The sequence below is a fragment of the Balearica regulorum genome, chromosome 24, assembly GCF_011004875.1.
Source record: "Balearica regulorum gibbericeps isolate bBalReg1 chromosome 24, bBalReg1.pri, whole genome shotgun sequence".
Classification (NCBI taxonomy): Eukaryota; Metazoa; Chordata; class Aves; order Gruiformes; family Gruidae; genus Balearica; species Balearica regulorum.
This window is the reverse complement of record NC_046207.1, coordinates 5,191,012-5,212,434: the sequence shown is the minus strand read 5'-3', so window position 1 is coordinate 5,212,434 and position 21,423 is coordinate 5,191,012. Positions and strand designations below refer to the sequence as shown.

At 57.2% G+C, this 21,423-nt stretch overlaps 1 protein-coding gene across 1 annotated transcript; it reads right to left on the bottom strand.

The window, feature by feature from the left end:
• Positions 1-491: 491 nt before the first annotated feature.
• Positions 492-21,038, bottom strand: PLXDC1 (plexin domain containing 1). The gene is made up of 14 exons (XM_075775036.1): positions 20,842-21,038; positions 19,090-19,241; positions 15,895-16,038; positions 15,462-15,531; positions 14,932-15,054; positions 14,440-14,558; positions 14,134-14,233; positions 12,197-12,292; positions 10,088-10,169; positions 7,731-7,791; positions 6,648-6,780; positions 5,031-5,066; positions 3,702-3,862; positions 492-2,527 (listed from the first exon to the last, which is right to left on the bottom strand). Exons 1-14 carry the CDS (start codon positions 20,912-20,914, stop codon positions 2,408-2,410), a joined length of 1,470 nt encoding a protein of 489 aa, XP_075631151.1. The 5' UTR covers positions 20,915-21,038; the 3' UTR covers positions 492-2,407.
• Positions 21,039-21,423: the final 385 nt, after the last annotated feature.

The following is a 21,423-nucleotide window of genomic DNA, read 5'->3' as shown; positions in this document are numbered from 1 at the left end:
ACCCAAAAATGTGCCTTTTTGCTTCAGGGACTCAGAACTTGGCATCTCCCTGAAACAGAGGTGTTTTACTTAACCATTTCTGTGCTATGGCACTTGGATGTTGTTATTCTCCACCCAACTATCTGATCTTCTTCTGAATCCTTCTTGGATCCTGGCTGCAGTAATCCAGCAGTGATTTATACAGCTCAATTGCACTCTATTTAAAGTCTGTTTTCTTTTAAATTCACAGCATTTCAGAACTCGTGGATGTCACCTGCCATTTCTAGAGGTTGTAGCAGAAGAGGACTACCCAAACTCTTGCTGTTACTGTGGATGCATGTTAAGAAAAAAAACAGTAGAAACAAGGCCATTATCTGAAAAGAGTTAAATCCAGAGAAAATTCCTTTCCAGCTCATAACCATTTCAAAGGAGATCAGATCCTGGGCAAAAACTAGATGACAGCATCCCTTTGAATCCTTTCTACTTCAGGGAAACAGGGGAAAAAAACAACCTTCCAGTTGAAAGCTTTATTTGGGAATAAGGTTTATCTTCAAAATATGTCTAAAGAGAGACTCTCTGGGCCATAACAACTTGGCACAACTCAGTCTGACTTACCCTGTTTGAGCATTTTGGTGTCTTTATGCCATAATAAGATGCAGCAAAAGTCTCCCTAGTGGCTATGTATGAGAAAGTATAATCTAGGGTCTAAATGCCACAAAGCATCCATATTTATCTTTAATGGCTATATAAATTCAGCAGATGAGAAGGAAAACATTAATTAGACAGACCCTGCCTTTGGCAGTAATCACCACCAGTGACAGCTGAACCAGCCAGTGGATAAAATATGCACCAAACATGATTATCAGAATAAATAGCTGAGGATCAAGAGAAAATTAAAAAAAAAAAAAAAAGCACCCCATACAACCAACACTTTTTTTTGGGGGGGGGCGGGGGCAGAACTTTACCTTACACTGGACTTTGGACTCTTTTTTTACACAAGATTTCCTCAGTTTAGGGCCTGCTCCTGGTGTCTGTGGAAGTAGGGTAGAGTATTTCTGCAGATTAGTCTTGAATTCTGATTGCACAGAAGGAGTAGAAAACCCTGAGAGGTGTAGTGTCAAAGCCCTTAGGGTCAGGTTCTGGAATTACAATATAGGTACAAATCCAGACCAGGGGCCTATCACAGATGTAAAAAAATAAAAAAATAGAAAAGAATTCCGCTGGCTTGAGTAGGCTCTAAAAACTATGATGCTAACGAGGAGATTTTTAGATTTTTCAATGGTCTCAAGGCATGTATGCCTTCACTCCTTACTTCTGCAAAATGCCCACGAATGAGCTTGGATTTACTCGGGATTTAGCCCGTGGGAGGACACACTGCTTTTGGTAGTGCTCTGTCCCCATCCTCTTCCACCAACACCTCCTCTGTTCCTGCTGGATTAGTGGCCGCACCACGAGGATGTATTTTGAAGGAATCTAAGATTAATTTTTTTTTTTCCACACTGTGTCCTTTGGAGTAAGGGTCATAGTAATTTAGCAAACTAATTAGACGCCAAAAAGTGCATCGGAGCCGTTGGCTCACAAACATCCTGATGGTGAATCCTCCGCAGGGTTTTGCCCTTAGAGTAGATCAGGTTTCCCTTTCTGTGGAGCAGGCAGTGGAAGCTGTGGCTTTGAAGGGAGAGGAGGGCAGGGAGTGGAAGCCACGGTGGTGGAAGACCAACTGCATGATGAAAAAACAAGGGCACAAGGCTTCTTGGCCACGAAGACAAAATTAAATGTCACCTGCCCCAAAAAAAGGTGAGGAGAGAGCAGAGAAAGGGACTGAGCTGGGGGAGAGGGGAGGTGAGCCCTGCAGAGCCAACCTCACCTCTCCGGGGCCACCACCAGCACCCACCCCCAGCAGAGGCAACCAGCCCGACTTTCCTGAGCACAGGCAGAGCCAGTGTGCAGCAAATATCAACTGGTTTGCTGTCTCCAAGGATCTGCTGCTTGAGGCAACTGCATATTTTGCCCGTACCGCAATTTGCCCCCCGCTTTGCTGCCCCTGTTAAGACTTCTGGTGGAGGAGGGAAGAGGGCAGCCACACACGGGGTGGGGAAAAAACCCAACCACAAAACAAAAACCCCACACCGAACCAAAATTTTAACTGTGCTTTTTTTTCTACCACTACATCCAGGGCTTCGGTGCCGGGCTGCAGGCAGAGTCCAACGTCGCAAGTGACTGCCGCTGCTGCCGGCTCTGCTGTCGTGTGAGGAATCCAGGCAAGTCCCAGCCTCACATCGCCCGATTCATTCTTTTCAAATACTCCATCGGGTCTTCTTCCTCTACTTGCTGTTTCTTTTCCAAGAGGGGAAAGACTTTGCAACAGAATAACAGGAGACTCCAACACTTGAGACATGGGAGGTTTGAGACGCAGGGGGAGAAGTGCTCAGCACTGTTCTGCTTCGACAAAGCCTTCCTTCTCCTGGCTGGCCGGCTCCACCTCCGAGTACGTTGCGTGGTTGGTGTGATTTCGGAATTTCATGGCAGGCCAGTGATGTGGCCTTCGCTGTGGACAGAAACAAAGACCCATCAGAAGCTGTGGCAGAACCTTTCAGGCCAAGCCTGCGGGGAAATTGGAAACTCGGTCCTGAAACAAAAACAATGCTGTCTTTGTGAAAGGTTGACTTTTTATGAATAAAAATAAATTAAAAAACCCCAATCACTTCATGAGTAAAAGAGGTCATTACAATGTATTGATCTCACTGAGCTAACCCACTAATAAGGTTAAAATGGGGAGGAAATGGAAACTTTAAGTGTAATCTCACATCAGCCTCAGAACAAGGGGGGGCTGTGCCCAGGGTAGCAGCCAAGGACGGCCATGGGCTTCCTGTGCGACCACGCACACGTCAGCTCTGTGTCCCCTCTGTGCCTGAAAAGCAGGGACGCCCGCGTTGCCCCTTCTCAGCCGGGTACACATAAACGCACCAAACGCTGCCAAGTGCTCGGGTGCTGAACTGGAAGAGGCCACGTAGATCAATTCTCTGAAGCCTGTCTGTGAACGGGACAGATGGAGGAAAGACAAGTGCTCTAGGAAAAAGCCAGCGAGTGCTAAGGAAAGGCTGAGGGCTAAGTGTTGCTCGCTCCCTCCGCAGCAGCTCCTGTGCCAGGATTCAGCCCACTCCTGACTGCCTCGGGATCCTACACCGAGCGGTCTTCGGGCTTTGAACAGCAGATGGAGATCGTTGGACCCCCTATCTTTCCGAGAATTAAAATCTTCCATTTAGAGCATTCACACCACCGCTTACACAGTAGCTGATGGCATGACATCTATCAGTAAAGTCTGACAATTTTAGTCAACAAAATCCAGCTGGGCGATTCAAAAAGCAGCGATCTCAATTATGTCATAGCTCCAACTGAGCCCTCCAACCAGGCTGCGTGGCGACTGCTCATGCGAGCAGGTGGAAGAGTCTAACGTTGCATGGGGAGAAAAAGGCAATGTGTGAAAGGGAGCGTGTGAAAGGGAGCAAAATAAAACAGTGTGGGAGGGAGAGAGCCTAAGTTTAAAACATCATCAACTGGAGGTTGGGAGCTGTGACTGTAGGACCATGAAAAGAAACTCGGATATGAACTCTATCAAAGTTCCTCTCTTCTCTTTGCTCCCTGCTCTTCTCTAGAAGGTTAGGATTTATGTTGATAGCAGAGGAAGAGAAAAGCGGCCAGGGATAAGGTTCTCCACTCACCTCGATGAAGAACAGGGCGGCGTTGGAGGTGGGGTGGCTGTTGATGTAAATTCCAGCAAAGATAATGGCTGCAATGAGCAACACAGCCAGAACGATCCCCACGATAGTACCCGTGTGAATCGGGGCGCCTGCTTTCTTGGCAGGAAGACTGCTTCCTATGCCTGCAAAAAAAAAAAATTAAAAAAAAAATACAGATGAGTCTCGAATTGTGCTGAGACCTCGATGAAAGAAAGGACGGGAAAGAAAAGCAAGGCAAGACCTTTCAGAGCTCTGCACGTAAGACTGAGCAACTTAGCAACTGCGGTCGGGCTCAACAAGAGGGGAAAGATGCACCAGCGTTGTTGTCTGAGCTCCAGCATTCCTTTCGCGTGATACCAGTAGCTGGTTTGAAAGGAGATGAACCCACCACCGTGCAGTAACCCCTCTCCAATCCATATTCTTTATAGATTGGCTGCTCACTCCCATAGGAAGCCATTAGCCATATGCTGAGTGGGGGCCTCAGCGCGTCTCACCCTCCAGCTCGCCCTCGCTCCTCGGCTGTGACTACGCAATTGCACAGAGCTACAGAGGGGGTACGGCATATATTAGCAGTGACGTTACCCGCCTTTTGGGGAGCAATTCGGCTGAAACTGGGAAGATGGTGCATTTTGAAGGCCCTGTGCCTGCAGAGGAGCTGATCCTGCACCCAGTTTAGCCAGTTTAACTTCCCTGAGCTGCTTTTGGGTAAGAGGGAGAGGCTCGTGGTTTGCATCCGACCGCAGCTCTTGCAAACCTGACGTCAGGCAGAGAGGGCTCGGATCCTTCCCATGCTCTGAAATTACTAAGAGCGTGACAGCGACAGTTCGGTTCCCTGCCCTCAGGGCTGGCAAACAAACCCGGACCGAGAAAGGATTCATGGGAACAGGGATGAAAAAGGCAAACCTGGGCTAAGGACACTTTTTAAATTTGGGTTTTACGTTGCTCTTTGGCACAGCTGGGGAAATTCAAAAGAAAAAAGGACCTTGTGTCTATGCAAAATCTGCAAAGAAAGGGAATTACATGGAAAGAGAAAACTTATCATCTTAGCTTGCACAGCAGGACCAAGTGGGAAAAGTAGACAAATAGCAGCAGGGTAAAACAGATTGGTCCCGACTCTCACTTTTCACTACCTGGAACAGTGTTAATCAAGGTAAGGACAATAGGAGTCTTATCTTGATTACATCCCTCCAATCTCAGTGTCACCTGTCCACCCCGCTGACTGATCGCAGCTCCCCGGTGCATTTGCTTTCAGTGTAACGTGTTTTCACTTGGAACGGCTGCGAGCAGGTAAAGGGAAGATTAGGGGCTTACCATCACTTCTCGCATACTGATTGAGCTTCGTATCATCTAAAAGAAGAAAACAAAGGCAAAAAAAAGTAAAGTTAGGAGCCTTCTATGATATTCTGCGTGCTTCCCACCTGCTTTCATCCCTCTGTAATGGGGCCGCTGACAGAACACACCTCTTGCACAGCATTTACGTGGCCAGTGGCAGTTTTAAACCTCTGAGTTTGGTGGAAGCATGTGGCCTACGGTTTATCGTCTTCCTTCACAAAGGTGGCACCTGAGGCACAAATGCCTGAGGCAAGCAGACTTTAAATATGCTCAGTGTGCAAAACAGAATAAAGGAATGCTGGATGGGCCCTCGTTGGGTGTCTGTGTTCATTTGCAGCAAGACGCTGCTGATACATCCCGAATAAATCAGAAGGATGTTACGCTGTAATGTCTTGCGTGGGGGCCCAAAATCCAACTCCATTCTTCGTCTCATTCTGGAAGCACCGGGATATATTGCACAAGGCTTTACATCTTGACGGTCTCCACATCACCGCCCTCACGAGTCCAGCTGAAATCCGGATCCAGAACTCTCACCGCTTGGCTTACACCTCTGCTAGCTGCGGTGCTGACACACAACCAGCGAGTCAGACACGTTCACAAACATCTCTGTGAGCAGAGCCAGCGAGCCGGGCTGGCTGGGGAGGATGCAGAGGGGTGGGTCCACTCCTTTGCTTTGCTTGTTCCTTCGCTGTGCTTCTCCAGATCAAGTTCGCTGCCTGATGCAGCTGGCTGTTTGTTTCCTTCCAAGATTGCAAATTAACTTCATGCTTGACTATGTCACAGAAAGCCTCTTGTTCTTTTTCCAAGAATTGGCGATGAGTTGGAAAATAATCTCAGTGGTGGTGTTACACTCCCCCTTCCTTTAATTGCTCCTTTCAAAGTCAACTCTGTCAGCCAGGCGCTCCGTTCCTCCCCCCAACTCCTTCCCATTGCTGAAGGACAATTACTAATGTTCCTTTCTATTTATTCTAATTAGCAGTTTGCGTTAGGGACTATTAAGCAGCAAAATTGAAGTGATACCTGCCGCTAGGATCTGAGGAGCCAGCCCTGTGTTAATAGGATTATCAAGCTTTAGAACATGGGTGTCTCGAGGGGAAACTCGGGTCCTTCTGTGGAGCTTTCCTACGCTGGAACGAACACCATTCCCGAGCAGAGGGCAATCACGAGCCCGCGCTGTATTATTGCCGCTCAGACCACCGGCAGCCCTGAGCCACCAGCTAGGACCAAGCACATTGAATGCACGAGCCCCTGTATACAGTATGAACCTGTATATAGGGGTTACGATGCTGGGGAGCCTGTCCACCAGGGACCAGCTGCTGGTTGACCTTCACAAACACGTAAAAAGGCTGCGATGCAACTGTAAAACTGCCCGCCGGAGGGTTTCGTCTCTCCTCTTACCACATCGCTCCGAGTCTCACCTCTTAGGCTGCCCTTCCTTCTCCCCTCCACTGCCTCCTCTACTCACCCCTGCCCTTGTGCTTCAAAGGCAGGTTTGTTAGTGTATTTATTTAGATATGAATTGGCTTTACGAGGCATCGGAGGGAAAGACCTCCCCAGGGATAAGCATCACGGATACAGTGTCCCTGCTCACCCCACCTTCCGTAGTGAGGCTGTCAATGAAGAGTGAGGACGTGGAGGTGGCGACATCCTCATCCAGCGGCGAGAAAGAGCTGTCAGGAGCTGCTGAATAGCGGTCGCCTTCTGCTAAATCCTCACAGGTCTCATCTGACTGGAAAGAAAACAGAGAACAGCTACTTCTCCCAGCTCTCCTCCACCAAGAGTGCCGGGGAGCCAGTGGTGAGGGTTGTGATTCCCCGGCTCGGGGCTGCCCAGCCCTGGGGGTTCAAACCCTGGCAGGAGGGGACACAGGCCAGAAGTGCCAGGAGAAGTATGGAGGGGGTGACCTGGAGGTTGGAGAAGAGGAGGAAAAGTTTGGGAACCGCTTAAGTAGGACAAATGACAATGATCTGGTGAGGTCTTACAGTCTGACCTTCTTGCATCACTGAATGGCCTTACATAGGTCCTGTGACCTCCTTTTCCCTCACTCAACCCTCTTGGTTAGCAGAGAACAAAGCCGAGTTTTCAGTGGGGGGAAAAAAACCACCCAAACAAAAAAAAAAACAAAAAAACAAAAAAAACCCCCAAACCCAAAGCAGAAACAGATGTTTCATTAGAGCTGATCTTTCTCAGACAAAGAAACTAGTTCATCCAATGTGGAGATAATTGTGCTAACAAGGACAAAAAAAAAATTCACAAGGGCTAATTTCTTCATGCTTGAGAGTGAGTAAGAGTCATGCTTCAGAAGGTGAAGAAAAAAATACCCCGGTGTACTCAGATTGTACCATTTGGGAACTTAGGGAGGTCTCTGCATCTTTACTGAACATCCAGCACCGACCAGCAGAGAAACAAGACACCAGGAAGGGAAAGACAGGTCACGCTGGATTAGATGGACCATCTTTTAACTATTCCAACAGAGACATCCTCTGGTAAGTGGATCAGTGGTCCTGCTCTAAGGGGGAAGGGGCACCTAAAGGGATATTCGGTCTGTTCTGGAACAGCACGGGCCAAGCGGAGCTGAGAGTGAATTTTTTGAGCTGGGATATGGCCCCTGGTTTTTCTGTAGCTCAGCATCGTTCCTAGCAAAGGACCTAAGAGAAGGGACACTTCTCTCAGTCTCACCTTCTGGCCGCAGCCGTAGGACAGCCACTCCTCACGGTATCGGTCAAAGCCGCTGGAACATCTGCGGAGAAAAGCAGAATGAACCCGCGGCAGACCAATTTCCGAGAGACACAGCAATAATAATGCTCGTTTGCCCGCTCCATGTGGGTGGCATCGCTAGCGATTCCTAAGCTGCCTAAGAGCCTCAAATGCTGCCCCGATGGGCGCTAGGTCCAGATACTTGGACAAACAAATATCTGAGGACTGGAAAGATGATATATATGTTGGTCTCCAAAGGCATGGGGTTTCCAGTACAGCTGCGCTGGAAGGACCCAAATGTTCCTCTTCGCAGAGGAGAAAAAGGGTCAACACTGCTTCTCCAAGGAAAACGGAGAAGTGGAGAAATAGGAAAAATACATAGACTGAGTTTGAATTTCCATTCCCTTGACTCTGTGCCAGGGCCAGGCCACGATCTTCATGAGTTTGGTTTGTTGTTTTTTGTTTTTTTTCCCAGCAACATCTGCACAGGAAAAACATATTAAAGAAATTATAAACGGCATCGGGAAAACACCAGCTAGAGAAATCTCTACAGAGACAGAGGGAATGAAATAGCACTCTGACCTTTGGAAAGGCTCTGGGGACTACCAAAAATATGAATCAGGGGTTCAGCTCGTCCAAGCACTAATTTGCCCAACTACCAACCAGCAAAGGAGAAGAAGCCACAAAGAACTTCAGGTCCTGCTGAGTCACTGAGATCTTTGCTTAAAGTACAGTTCCTGTAACACTCACAGGCTCAGCAACAGCAAAAATACAAACTTCTCTGTCCAGGAGAGAGCTAAGAGGCCTCTTATATCCTGACCTGGACTCAGGATACAAGTTCAAACCCTGGAAGCCACCCTACCAACTTCCTCGGGAAAGATCACGCTGGCTTTGCAAAACCAACCTGGTTGAAAGCCAACAAGATAGCGGCAGGCTTGCTCCAGCCTGCAGTTTCCGCCACGTTTGCCATGTGGACTTTCCATTTGTAACCCAAGCTCTTCAGGACCGAGCTGCCGACACGCAGTTACGGCTGCAGGGAGTGTGGCTTTTAGCCAACGCGTCAAGAAGTCACCGTACTATCAGCGATAAGAGCAAACGTCAGCAACAGCAACTTGGATTTTGGAAGATTGGGTTTGCAAACACCCTGAATTTGGAATAAGCAGAATGACGAAGTCCTTGAACCCTGGGGTTTCAGCCCAAACAAGATCCAGACTAAGCCACTGTATCTCAGGCTTGGTTTTGCTACCAAAGCCACATCTGGTTTCACGCATCTCAGCTGCGAGGACATAATATTCTCTGATCTGAAGCCACCACTGAGCAACTGTCACTGAAAAATGATGCTCCCCTGGCTGGAGCTGTATCCCAGCCCACTGAAAGGCAGTGAATCAACGCTGATTTACAGGATCGCTCCGCTGATGGCTCAGGATCTTTCCCCGTCCCAGCTGCCCTGCTCGTACCTTCCTGAAACCGCTGCGTGTAAGGAAAGGGTGCAAGTCTCGAGCGTAGCAGGAGAAGGGATACAGAAAGGAGCGAAGGTGCCCTGAGGGCGATGCCGGGGCGAGCCAAGGCCGCCCTTGCAGGAGGTGCAGGGAAGGGGGCCAGCCCGCGTGCCTTCCTGGGAGCTCCGGGCATTTCCCAAGCGCGGCTGTCCCCGTGCCGCGTGCGAGGATCTGTGTTATTGGGTCCTCTCCCCTGCTGCTAGCTCTAAATAAGTATTTCAGCAAAACCTCATTAAACTCTCTCACGCTCCGTTCGCGCTGCTTGAGCTGAAGGAGAGAGCACGGAGCAGGACCGCTGCACGACCGAGAATGCAGCGGGGCCAGCCCCGTCCCCCCCCAGATCCTCCATTTACCCCCCAAAAAAGCAGCAAACCCACCCTCGGTGTGTCTCATCCCCGACACAGAGGACCTGTCCCCCACAGCTGGGTGAGCATCCCCAGCTCAGAGACCGACCTGCTGTCCTCCAGACTCGAGCGTGTCCCAACCTCCCTGCCTTGCTCTGCTGTCTCATATCACAGCCTAACTCAGGATGAGTTTCCCCCATGTTTAATCTCACTGACAAAAAACGTGAGTCTTGCCTTCTGGTCTCAACTTGTCCCAGCTGCTGCAGCAAAATTAGGGCCAAGAACCCCAGCCTCGGGAAATGTCTCCTCTTAACCATGGCTGTGAGACTATGAATGCAGCACCCTAACTAAACCAAAAAGCCACATAAAAAAGAGGAAAATAATAATAAAAAACCAGCAACACTTGTACAGGCATCAGACCTGGAGCTGCACTTGCTCTCCCGGCTATAGAGACATTAGCAAGAGAAGAGGTGGGAAGGAAACTCATCCCAGCTACCTCTGCAGGACGTGACACCAGCTGCAGTTGAAGGTCAGCTCCGAGGTCACACACATTTCACAGCTCTGATGTTGGAGACAAGCTGTAAAAGAGAGAGGAGAGACGGAGAGACGTACCAGCGATATGCCAGCACCGGCACAGCACAAGGGAGCGTGCGCTGGAAGCCGGTGGCGTGGGTAGAACCAGCGCCGACAGGGGAGTCGCCGAGCCCGACCTCTCTCTGCAATGGACCCGCAGGACACCGCAGCACCTTTCTAGCAGGAGCGGACTCCCAGTCCCTCTGTAAACCTCTTCCCATTCTATTTAGCTGGGAATTAAAACACATCTGAGCCTTACGCCATTTCTTATTGCACAGAGGGTGCTTCTCAGAAGGAAGGAAGCGATACAAACAACTTAACCCCCTGTTGCTACGCCCATACTAAGTAGTTCTGCAAGAAGATCTCCACACTGGAGAGGACTAGCTGCTGGCAGAGTACCACCATTTGCTTGTCATCCTGTCTAGGAAAGATGGCCAAGAGGGCTTGTCTGTAAAAAAAAAAAAAAGTCAAGGAAGCCAGCAGTTTTAACAAGCCCCTCGGGAGTCCCTGAGAGCCCATGACGACAGAGCCAAGAGCTGATCCAGCGCTGTGAAATACCAAGTGATGACGGCAGAACATCGGGTCCTGCGTTGGTGCACAGGATCCTGGAAGTCAGCAGCATCCCCATCCCGCCTGGGACGCCTGGCCCATCTCCCCCTGCCCCAGATGCTTCTCCATCCGTGGGTTCCCTGTTCTGCCCCTCGCACTTGAGCAAACTCACCCCTGCTGCTACCCCAGACCTGGGCTGGCCACGCTTTTCCACTCCTCATCTCCTCCGCTCTTCCCATCCTGAGCTTTCCCCGAGCAGACTGCCGAGTGGACGCAGCGAGCAAGCAAGGACCTCTGGAGAAGAGGCAGAGGCTAACCCAGTTTACCCGCTTCTGACCTGAAAAAGGCTAAAAATTACCCCCCCCCCCAAAAAAGAAAAAGTAGAGTCTAATTCTCTCTAGCTCTGTGGCTCCTCTGAAGATATTGCTCTCAGCCACCCTAGCTGCTAGGGAAAAACAAACCAGCAAGTCTTAAGGAGAAAAAATGGAATTATTGCAGAATGCTTATTTATGATCTGCTTTGCAGTAACCCTGCCTGCTGTTAAAATTGTCATAAAATACCCTGGGGAGACCATTTAAATGCATAACCTTGGTATCTTCGTGACAGATTTACTCTCCGCTCTGTATTTACGGATCGCACGACGACTTTCCCTCGTGCGCATGTGTCCTTGGATCTGAACGCTAAAAATGTGTCTATTTAACAGGATCCTTAAGAAATTTCATCTGAGTGTGGAGGCGTAGAAAATGTCTTGTAGACAGACCTGAATTGAACCAGTCTCCAGCAAAATTAGCTGCAGCTTATGCAGCAAAGAGAAGGAGTTTCAGCGGCCGGACAGGTGGGAAGAGCTGTCAGCGCAGGAAATAAAGAATTAAAAGTACTGGGGCGAGAGGGGATCTACTGGTGAACAACAAGAGCCGTCGAGCTGTGCACGAGGAAGCAGCAGGGAGCACAGCTTGGGACCGCGGCACATCGCTCCCGGGGACATCGTGGCTGGCACCGCCGCTCTCGTCACTTAGTTGGGGGGTGCCGAGCAAAATCGGGTACGGTGTAACCGCCTGCAGACCCCTCCTTTAGCAGCTTCTCGCCTGCCAGCTGAGCTTTGCTGCATCCCAGGCTCCGCTCCCAGCTACGGAGCGGCCAGGCTGGCAGGCGCGTGGAATTTGCCGTCGGCTGAGGTTGGCTCTGAGCTGATCGATGCAGACAGGGCCGGACGTACGAGACGTTCAGCCGCGCGCAGACCTTCTCACAAAGGCAGAACGGCTGGGGGGAGCAGGGGGAGCCGTAGCCCATAGCACGCCCTCCCTCCGTGGCTGCGGTGTGCGGCAGGATCGATCCCAACCCTCAGGATCCCGCACACGCCGAACCCGCCTCCGCCAGCCTTGCCTTCCCCCTTTGGCTGTAAATCGGAGGCCGTTGTAGTTGCTGGGTGAAACCACGGGAAGGAAACACGCTCCAGGGCCCCACGCCAGCCTGTCCGACTTACTGGGCAGCGGGGTGAACTCCACGGCTGACATGTTGGTGATCTTGCTGGTGTCCAGCTCCACGCGATGGTATTCGTAGATGGTCCGACGGCGGGACTCTGAAACACGGAGCCTTGGCTTTAGACTGGGCACGAGCCCACCTTGCACGCCCGAGCCCACCTTGCACGCCCTTCCCCATCCTGCGAAGGGGTTTACCCTACGCGTGAAGCCCAACGCGCGCGGGGAGAGCTTGTGGGGCTGCTGCGGACTCTTGGGGTTGTTCCTGTGGGAGAGGACAGCGTACGACGGCTCTCGGGGGGCAGGAGAAGCAACGCGGGAGGTGCTGGGGGGGAAGGAGGGGTGTCAGGGCACACATCTCCTCTTCCCTGTCTGGCTAGGAGGAGCACGGTCTGGTCGTGCCCCGCTGTAAACAAACACGAAGCTGCAAGACACGCTGCTCGTCTGTGACTCACGGGCTGCGAGCCTCCCCCCTTGCGCAGCGATCGCCCGGAGCTCCGCACCGCTCCCCGGGCCCCTGCTCCGCAGCCGCCTGCCCCCCAAAGCCTCCTCCTTCCCCCATCCCTCCCGCCTTGCCCCCTTCCTTCTCCTTCCCCTTCACCCTGGGGGCCAGATGGGTCTATCCTGGGTTCAGGCTTCTCCCAAATTTCCTCCCGGCACCTGCCGCTAATTCACGTGGTGACACCAGCCAAGATACGTCTCTGGCTTGGTGCCCCTGCGATGACAACGAAACCTGTCCCTCCTGCACAGCCACGGCTCCTCGCTCCTCTGCTCCGCGCTTGGAGCCCAGCAGACGAGCAGGATGGAGCACTTTCCCCTCCTACCCCCTCCTCTCCTTCCCTTCAAGCCTTGTTTCTTCACCCCATTAGGTTTTTTCACGCCCAGTTCTTGCATTTCTGCTCCACCTGCCTCCCCTCGCACCCCTGGGGCAGGCAGGAGGTACAGGCAGGGGTCAGCAAGCCCACGGGGATGGAGGGCACCAGCTCGGGCGAGGGGCACCAGGCCGGCGGGGCGGGGAGGGGAGGCACCATCCAGCCTGGCCGAGGTCTTTACACAAACTGTTGTGAACGGGTAATAAATGAGGGCCAGATGGCAGGCTCCGTAAATAACAAGGACAAGCAACCGCGCCGGGTGCAGCGCGGGGAGGCAGGAGTGAGGTTGGGCTCCCCGTGACAAGAGGGGATGGGAGAGGCTGGAAGAGCCTTTTCGGTGAGCTCACCCCGTGCCCGCAGCCCACGGCACACGTGGAATAAGCCCGTGGACATGCGCGTAGCCGTCCCCACGTCCTGCCGACACAGGTGCGGATCCCAGCCCTGCCCGCGGCAGCCATGCAGCACCCGTGCCATGCTACGTGCTCAGGGACAGCCCACGGCAGCAGCGGTGCGGCTTTTAGGCTCCCCTAAACCCCCACGCCTATAGGAACGAGGTGCCCAGCACCCCCCCAAGCCTCTCGTCCATCTGCAGTCTCATTTGCAACTGTTCTTCCCCTCCTCCTCATCAGCTGGAAACGAGGGAAGCGATCGCTTGGCTGCTCACAGCGATTCCGAACACGCTGGGCGAGGAGCGCGAAGCCCTTTGCCCGCAGCACGTTGCCAAAGCACGCAGCGTCGGTGGGCTGGGGCCGCCCAGAGCACAGGGCTGCACGATGGTCTTGGCCATGGAGAGATGATGCACCCCGAGAGAGATGCACCCCGAGAGAGATGCACCCAGGGACATGGGACACGAGGGCATCCTCGCCCTCCCGTGCTCCCCGCCATAAATCCAAGCAGTGCAGCCTTGCGTCTTGAAGTGCCCAAAGCAAAGGACATTTCCTCTCTCCTTCCCCGTCCGCCCCCTCTCCCAGCCGCCGTGCCGGGGGGGCCTTGGCACCCCCAAGGGAGGGATCGGTCGCTCCCCCACCCCAGCAGCCACCTCCCCCAATTCCTCAAGCGCAGCGACTCACCAGGCACATCGGGAGAGGGGTTGAGGATCATGAAGGCATCGGAGAGGCCAGCTTTCACGGGGTGCTGGGTGGCACTGATCTGTAGGACCGGCACGGGGATCTGCAGCCGGGGAGAGAGGGCGTGAGGGACCCCAGCCCTGCCCCGGGCTCCTGGTGCCGCTGCAGAGGTCTCCAGTGCTTTGGTGGCACTGGGAACGTCCAGACTCAGCGTGTGAACAGTTATAACATCACGTCTCCTCCCAGACGTGCAGGGATCCCCCGCAGGGACCCTCCTGCCGTGCCTTCCCCAGCAGAAACATCTCTCACCTCCTTGTACCCAAAGACGATTCTCCCGGTGCTGTGCAGGGCCGCCTGGAAGGTGAAGCTGCCCATGTCCTCCTTCCCCTGAAGGTAGACCTTGTCCCACTGCACCACAAAAACCGTCCCTGGGGGAGAGACCAGAGCAGATCAGCCCCCTCATCTCTCCTCGCCCCACATCTCAACAGCCTGACTGGTCCCGTCGGTGAAGCTCCAAGTCATCTCACACCCCCAACCTCCAGCACTTTGCTCTGAGCAGACCCATGAACAAGCCCCTGCCAAACAGCCCAGCCGCCCCTACCCACCCCCCCCACCCTGGGGGGGGCTCAACAGCCCCTGCTGCCCCAGGGTCCCCCCTCCCCACCCCCCCACCTGGCTCCAGCCCCTCTGTGTGCTCCAGAGCGCCGAGCTTCGCCCAGTTTTACGAGGACGGAGCCGGGCTGCTCTGCGCGTACGGCAGCCGCCGCGGCTTGCACGGGGGGCGGCCGGAGCAGGGCTCACCGTTGTCCAAGTACTGGACGGTGGAGTTGCGGGAGTAGCTAGGGTTGAAGTTGGCCATGAGGGGTGCGACGTACTGCGTGGCCGTGAGCATCCGGTGGATGACGTCCCCCATGAAGATAAAACCTGAGCGAGCAGAGGCGGGTGAAGCAGCGCACGCTCCCCTCCACCGCCCCAGGATGCTCGCTCCCTCTTTCTGATCTCCCGCCACCCTGCCCTGGCTCACCCATCCCTTTTTTTACCCCCAGCATCCCCTCCCAGGTTTCCTTCGAGCCTGTGTGACCCCCTCCCTCCATCCCTTGCAGCTCCTCAGCTGCTGCGGAAACCGAGGCACCCGCAGCACCCGACTCCCCGAGCACCAGCAGCAGGACAGGGGTCAGACGTGGGGCGGAGGGAGAAAGCCAGAAGGGCTGCAGCCCCTTCTCTGTCTGAGCTACCTGGGGCTCTGGGACGTGGGTGAGGTTAGAGCCTGCACCAGAGCCGTGTCCAGCCCCCCCACCGCAGGAACGCCAACCTGTCCCGTCCCGACTCACCGCCCGTCGCTATCGTGACCTGCCGCAGGAGGTGGCCGTAGAAGGGGAAGTCAAAGGAGAGGACGATTCTCTGTGGGAGGGAAACGGGGTGAGAACTGCGCTCAGCCCTTGGAAAAATGCCTGCTGGGGACGCGGGGGGACGGATCCGTGCCCACCGGCACCGGTTCTGCCCTGGTTTGGAGCAAGGTCCCGGGGCAGGTGCCTGGAGGGGTGGGAGGGGGATGGCAAAGGGGATCCTGTGGGTGCCGGTCCCCATGGCTCGTCCCCTGGACTGGGGCTGGTGGGGACCAAACGCTTCCCAAGCCTTGGTGTCCACCAGGCTGTCACGGGGGGCTGCTGCTGCTGCCCCGGGGCGAAGTGCCACCGTCAGGAAATCCCTGCTGGGAGGGACGCGGGGGACACCCCAGGCTGCCGAACAGCCCCGTGGGCTCACCGAAGCCTGCCGGTGCGTGTTGGAGAGGATCCCGTGGATCTTCACTTGGCTCCTGTTGGCCGCTGCCATGTCGACCCACAGCCCCCTCAGACGGGCGTCCCCCGGCCCGTAGATCCGCGACACGTAGTAGCTGTGGTTGTCCTCCTGCAGCCGGGGAGGGACGGGGTGACAGGGGACAGCGTTACCCAGCTTGCCCCGCAGGGATGCAAACCCCCGGGCACGGCTCAGAGCAGCCGGGACCCGCTCTCGGCACAACGCAGCGATAAAAGCAGCACAGAAAAACCCCCGTGCGAAGCCAGCGAAGGCTGCTGAGCAGTTGGAGAAGGTGCAGAGAAGACCCACGAGACCGACTTGAGTGCAGAGAGGACGGGCTGGCTGGCGAGAGAGAGACGTGACTCACGAGAGACTTCAGCGAAGCAGATGCAACCTTTCCGGGAAGAAAATATCCTGTTCTAGAGCCAGGGGCTGGAAGTTACAGCTAAAGTGACCACGAGAAGCGAAGCAAACAACTGGAGACATGGAAGCCCAGAGGAAATGATTAACCTTGGAACAGGCAGCTCGGGGAAGGCGGCCGAGCCGCGGCTGCCAGCCGAGCGGGAGCGAGGGGCTGAGGACGGGGGATGCGTGGGGGGGAGCGGGGCTCTGCGGGGCACGGGGTGACGTCCCTGGAGCACGGGACGGGGCACGGCTCTGCGTGAGCGACCAGAACCCCTCGCCATCCTCACTCAGAGCAAGGAGAGGGACCCCAGGCCTCCCCCCCCCCCCCCGCCCCGCCTCCCCAAGGCACCAGCAGCACCCCCAGACTCCCCAAGCCGCCCCCCTCCCTGGCAGAGCGGAGCGTGGACCACACAGCAGCTCTGCCAGGAGCCAGCCAGTCAGGGATCGATCCCGGGACGCACATCCCGGCCGGGAACCTGCCCGCGGCTCTGCGGCAGCTCCATGGGGACACGGGCAGAGCAGGCGGTTTCCCGGGGTGCAGCCAGCCCTGCACAGCCCGTGCCCTGTTCACGCCGGCCCCACCGCGCCTCTGTCACGGGCTGCGGCGTGCGGCTGGCCGGGGACACAGCTGGCAGCCGTCGCCTCTCAGGGAAGGCTGGTTCACCCCGGCAGCGGGGATGGGAAGCATCTTAATTTTCTGCTTCTGCCGCTCAGCCTCTTCTAACCCCCCGGTCCCCCGTCAGCATCTTCCCCCCAGACCCCCTGCTCCGGCTGACCCCAGGACCCGCTCCCAGACCTGCTCCCAGCACACAAGCCCGGGCACCAGAGGCAGGGAAGGACCCACCAGCCCAGGACTTAACGGGTTGGATGGGGAAAAAAGAGAAAGCAAAACCCCCCCGGCTTTGAACAGCCCAGCCATTCCCCAGAGAGCTACTGCAGGAGTCTTAAGGAATAAAACGCTATCAGAAAAACCCTTTAACACCTAATTCTGCTTCAGCAAAGTTCAGGGAGAGCCGCTGCATTCCTCTGCCTCCCGTGTAAGCCCCGACTCCAGGGAAGCCCCGACTCCAGGGAAAGCTTTCCTAGCTCTTCCCTACGGCAATTATAGTCCCCCTGGGACTAATGGAGCCCAGAATCCTCCCTTCTCTAGGGATGGGGAAACTGAGGCACGGGGAAGGCTGCACCAGTACCTGCTGCACCCCAGCACACACCTCCCCACGCAAAGGCTTTGGAAAGCCCTTGGGATGCAGGGACAGGCCACTGGTGGGTGACAAATGACAGGACCTCCCGTGCCCTCATCCCCCCCTGTGCCTTCCCAATGTGTTCCAAATAAACCAGGGGGGGGATAAGCAGGGCCGGGAGCGCGGAGGAGCTGGCTGCCGAGCTCCTGACCTCATCGCTGACTCATTAGGATGTCCTAATCCGTCACCTTGCTTTGGTTACAGGAGGAATTAAGAGAAGGGAGGTTTTGGACACACAAATAAGTGGGGAGCGCAGCCGCCGCGGGGCAGAGCTCGGGGAGGGACAACGGCGATGCCCGGCATCACGCCCCCCCTTCATCCTTTGGGTTCAGAGCTGCCCCTCTGCACCCCAAATCTGGAACGTTCTGGGGGGGAGAGAGGGGAAAGCCCTTCAGACCCCAGGCTGGCACCTCCCCACGTAGGATCACACCTTCTGCAGGTCGGACACGGCGAGACGCAGCGACGCGCGGAGGAGCAGCGTCCCTGACCTTGAACGTGGCCCCACTCTTGAGGCAGATGCTCCTCGCCCCCCAAAAGTGCCGAGCCCCAAGAAATTGCTGCCTTTTCCTCCTGGGAACCACAAGCGCCATTGCACCCTCCCTGTGGCTTAGCGGCATCTCAAATACGGTGGTGGCTATTAGTGGTTTCAGGCTGCATTTGTGGTTTTTTGGGGTTTTTTTTAAACACTTCCACTTCAGGGACTTTTCTGGCCCCTCTCTGTCCCCAGTGGTCAACGAGCAAGGCCAAGCCGGAGCTCGAGCGGAGTGGAGCCACAGCTGTTTCTCCCCTGCGCACCATGCCACGGAGGCACCAATTCCACCGAATCCACAACCAGGTGCCAGCAAAAACACCAGGACAAGTCACTGTGGCCGGCACATCGTCCTCCAGAAACCAGCCACGGCCACGCACCTCCCCCCCACCCCGTCCCGGAGACCTCGGGGCTGGGCAAACTCCCCCCCCCCCCCCCAGCTACCAAGGGACACGCAGCCCCGCCACAAATAACCGGGAGCTAATTGAGGGCGGGTAATTAGGCACAGCCGGGATGTGAGAACGAAGTGAGATGTCCCAGGAGGTGACACTGCCGTGAGTTCGTTAGCGGCGGCGCAGGCTGCTGCCTTCCCCAGCCGGAGAACCCCGCGTCCCGCACAGCCCCCCTCGCCCCGGCACGAGCCCGCTCGGCCCCGATAACCTTCGGGCAGCATCGTCCCCGCTGCACACGTGGCATCACAGCCGAGGAAGCGTCCCCGGCTTTTCAGACCAGGGATGGCCCCAGGACCTGGCGTGGCTCGTGGGCAGGGACGGCTGCAGGGCTTGGAGCAATCCCCAGGGCACGGCCAGCCCCGCGCTGGGCTGTAATTACCCGCTGGGCTGCCGGGATCCGGCCCCAGACGTTAAATCCATCTCCACCGGCTCCCTGCCCAGCCTGGAAATAGCTCTCAGCGGTTCGGCGCTGGCCGGATCCTGCCTCGGGGCAGGCGGAGGGCAGCCGGTGGCAGCGGCAGGGGTCCCGACTCACCACGATCCGCGTCTCGTTGGCCGGCAGCGTGTCGATGGCCAGGCTGCCGCCCACCAGGTCCTGGCTGATACTACGGGTCCCCTCGGTCCCCGGCGAGGTCTCCCGAGCTCTCCGACGCCCTTCGCCCACCACCGGGCTCCCGGGGGGGCGTCCTGGGGGGCACAAGGATGGGTCAGCGGGGTCCCACACCGAGAGGGCACCCACCTGCAGGCTTGGGATCAGCCCTCTCCCCTGGCAAGGCAGCTTCTGCTTAGATGACACGAGTTTTTGGGGGGTCTCAGCCCTGATAAGCAGCGTCAGCGTGATGATGGAGATGCAGAGAAGGGCTTCTCGGGTCAGGGATGGCCACGGGGTGCAGGGACGGGTGACAGACACCCGTGGCCAGGGGAGGAGGGCTGGGATGGAGGGGTGAAAGGAGGCAAAACACCTACAACCACCCCACACCCCAGCTCGGCTCACTCCCCGCACACACCAGTGAGGAGCGCGAGGCCCCGGGGATGGGGAAGATGTGGCTTCAGCAACGGGGCACCAGCCATCGGTCCCCTCCTCCGGGCTGGTTTGGGGTCCGGGTGCCGGGGCAGACTCCAAGCATCCATCTCCAAAAGAAACGTGTCCCTCATCCCCTCCTGCCGCGTCTCTCCCTGCACGACTCCGGTCCCAGGAGGGAGCAGAGGCCGGAAACACAGCACAGCATGGGGGGGGGGGGGATGAAAAAGCCATTTGGGACCAAATCTGCAGAGATTCCTGAGATTTCCTGGCAGCTCAGCACGGGCGGAGGCGGCGCGGATGGCACACGCTCGCCCACAGGCAGGGACCGAGCCAGGACGTCTGTCCCCAGCGAGCGGGACAGCAAAAACACCCTGCGGGGCTGTAGGGCTCCCCGTGTCCCCCAGGGAGAGTTAATTGCTGCCTAACGAGCTCCTGGTCCCCTCCTGAGCCTTCCCAAGGGGCTGGTTTCTGTCCCTAGCACGGCAGGGAGGGGAAACTGAGGCAGGGAGGAGCGCGGCTGAGCTGGCAGGAGCAGGTGGGATGCACCCCACTGCCGACGGACAGGGAAAGGGGCTCGGTGGTTGGGGGTCGCGCTCACCCTCCCTGGGGGCACGGGGAGGCCCCAGCCCCTCGGTGCTGCTGGGAGGGCAGGGGTGCCCCGGGGAGCAGAGCCCTTCCCGCAGGCAGAGCCCCCACGCAGGCTCCAGCATCCTCCCCAAAATCTCACCGGGCGGCTGCACCCACAGCCAGGCCAGCACCAGCCATGCCACGGGGCGCCCCAGGTGGAGGAATCCTGGGTGGGGGCACCCCGGCAGAGGGGCCACAGCCCCCCTCTGCCCCAGGGCTGCCTCACGTGGCTACGGGGGTCCCGGTCACCTTCGCTGCGGAGATGCCAGGGCTGCAGGGGGACGCAGGGCAGGGAGGGGGACCCCACGGCAGGTCCCACGCCGCAGGCAGCCGCTACGGGTGCAGCCGGCTGTGGGGGTGCAGCGTGACACGGACCTGCGTGCCCAGGGGGGCACAAAGACACCCCTAAAACACGCTGACAAGCCCGGGCGAGGCGCGACGCCTCTCTCTGCCCACGGCCACGCAGGACCGCGGGGCACAGCAACCCCCCCGGCGGGGCCCGGGTGGGCGCACCGGCCCCTGGGGCCGTGCACGGCGCTGCGCACCCGGAGCCCCCTTGGCCCCGCACTCCCGGGGTCCCGTCCCCCCCCCCCCCGGAGCTCGCACACCGCCCCCCCCCCCCCCCGGCCCCCCTACCTGCGCCCCGCGGGCCCGGCGCGCCCAGCACCCCGCGCAGCAGGCAGAGCAGGATCAGGCCCCCCCAGCGCATGGTGGGGGCGGCGGGCCCCGCTCGGCCCCGGCTTTGCTGGGGGGGGGGCTCAGCGCCCCGCCATGGGCCGGCACCCCCGGCAGCCGCGTACGGAGCCGGAGCGGGAGCCGGAGCCCGGGCGGGAACCGGGGGTGGGACCGGGGGTGGGGCTGGGGGTGGAGCCGGGGGGGGGATGGAGCCGGCGGTAGGACCCCCCCCCGCACCCGGGGGGCTCGGGCAGCGTCCCCCCCATGCCGGCAGGGCTGGCGGCTGTCCCGAGCCTGCTCTCCCTCCCCTCTCCGCAGGGAAATCGGTCTCCATGTGCTGAGCCCCCCCCCCCCGGCCCCCAGCAATGGGGGGGACACACCAGCGAGGCTGGGGGTGCCAGCACCCCGTCCCCACCGCGAGCAGCCCGGGGTCGGTGACCTCGCACCGGGCTGCGGGGGGGGGGGGTGTTTGCTCGGCCGACCCCCCCCCAGCCCCGCAGGGTACATCATCCCCCCCCCCCCCCCCAAAGTCAGCCCCTGCCC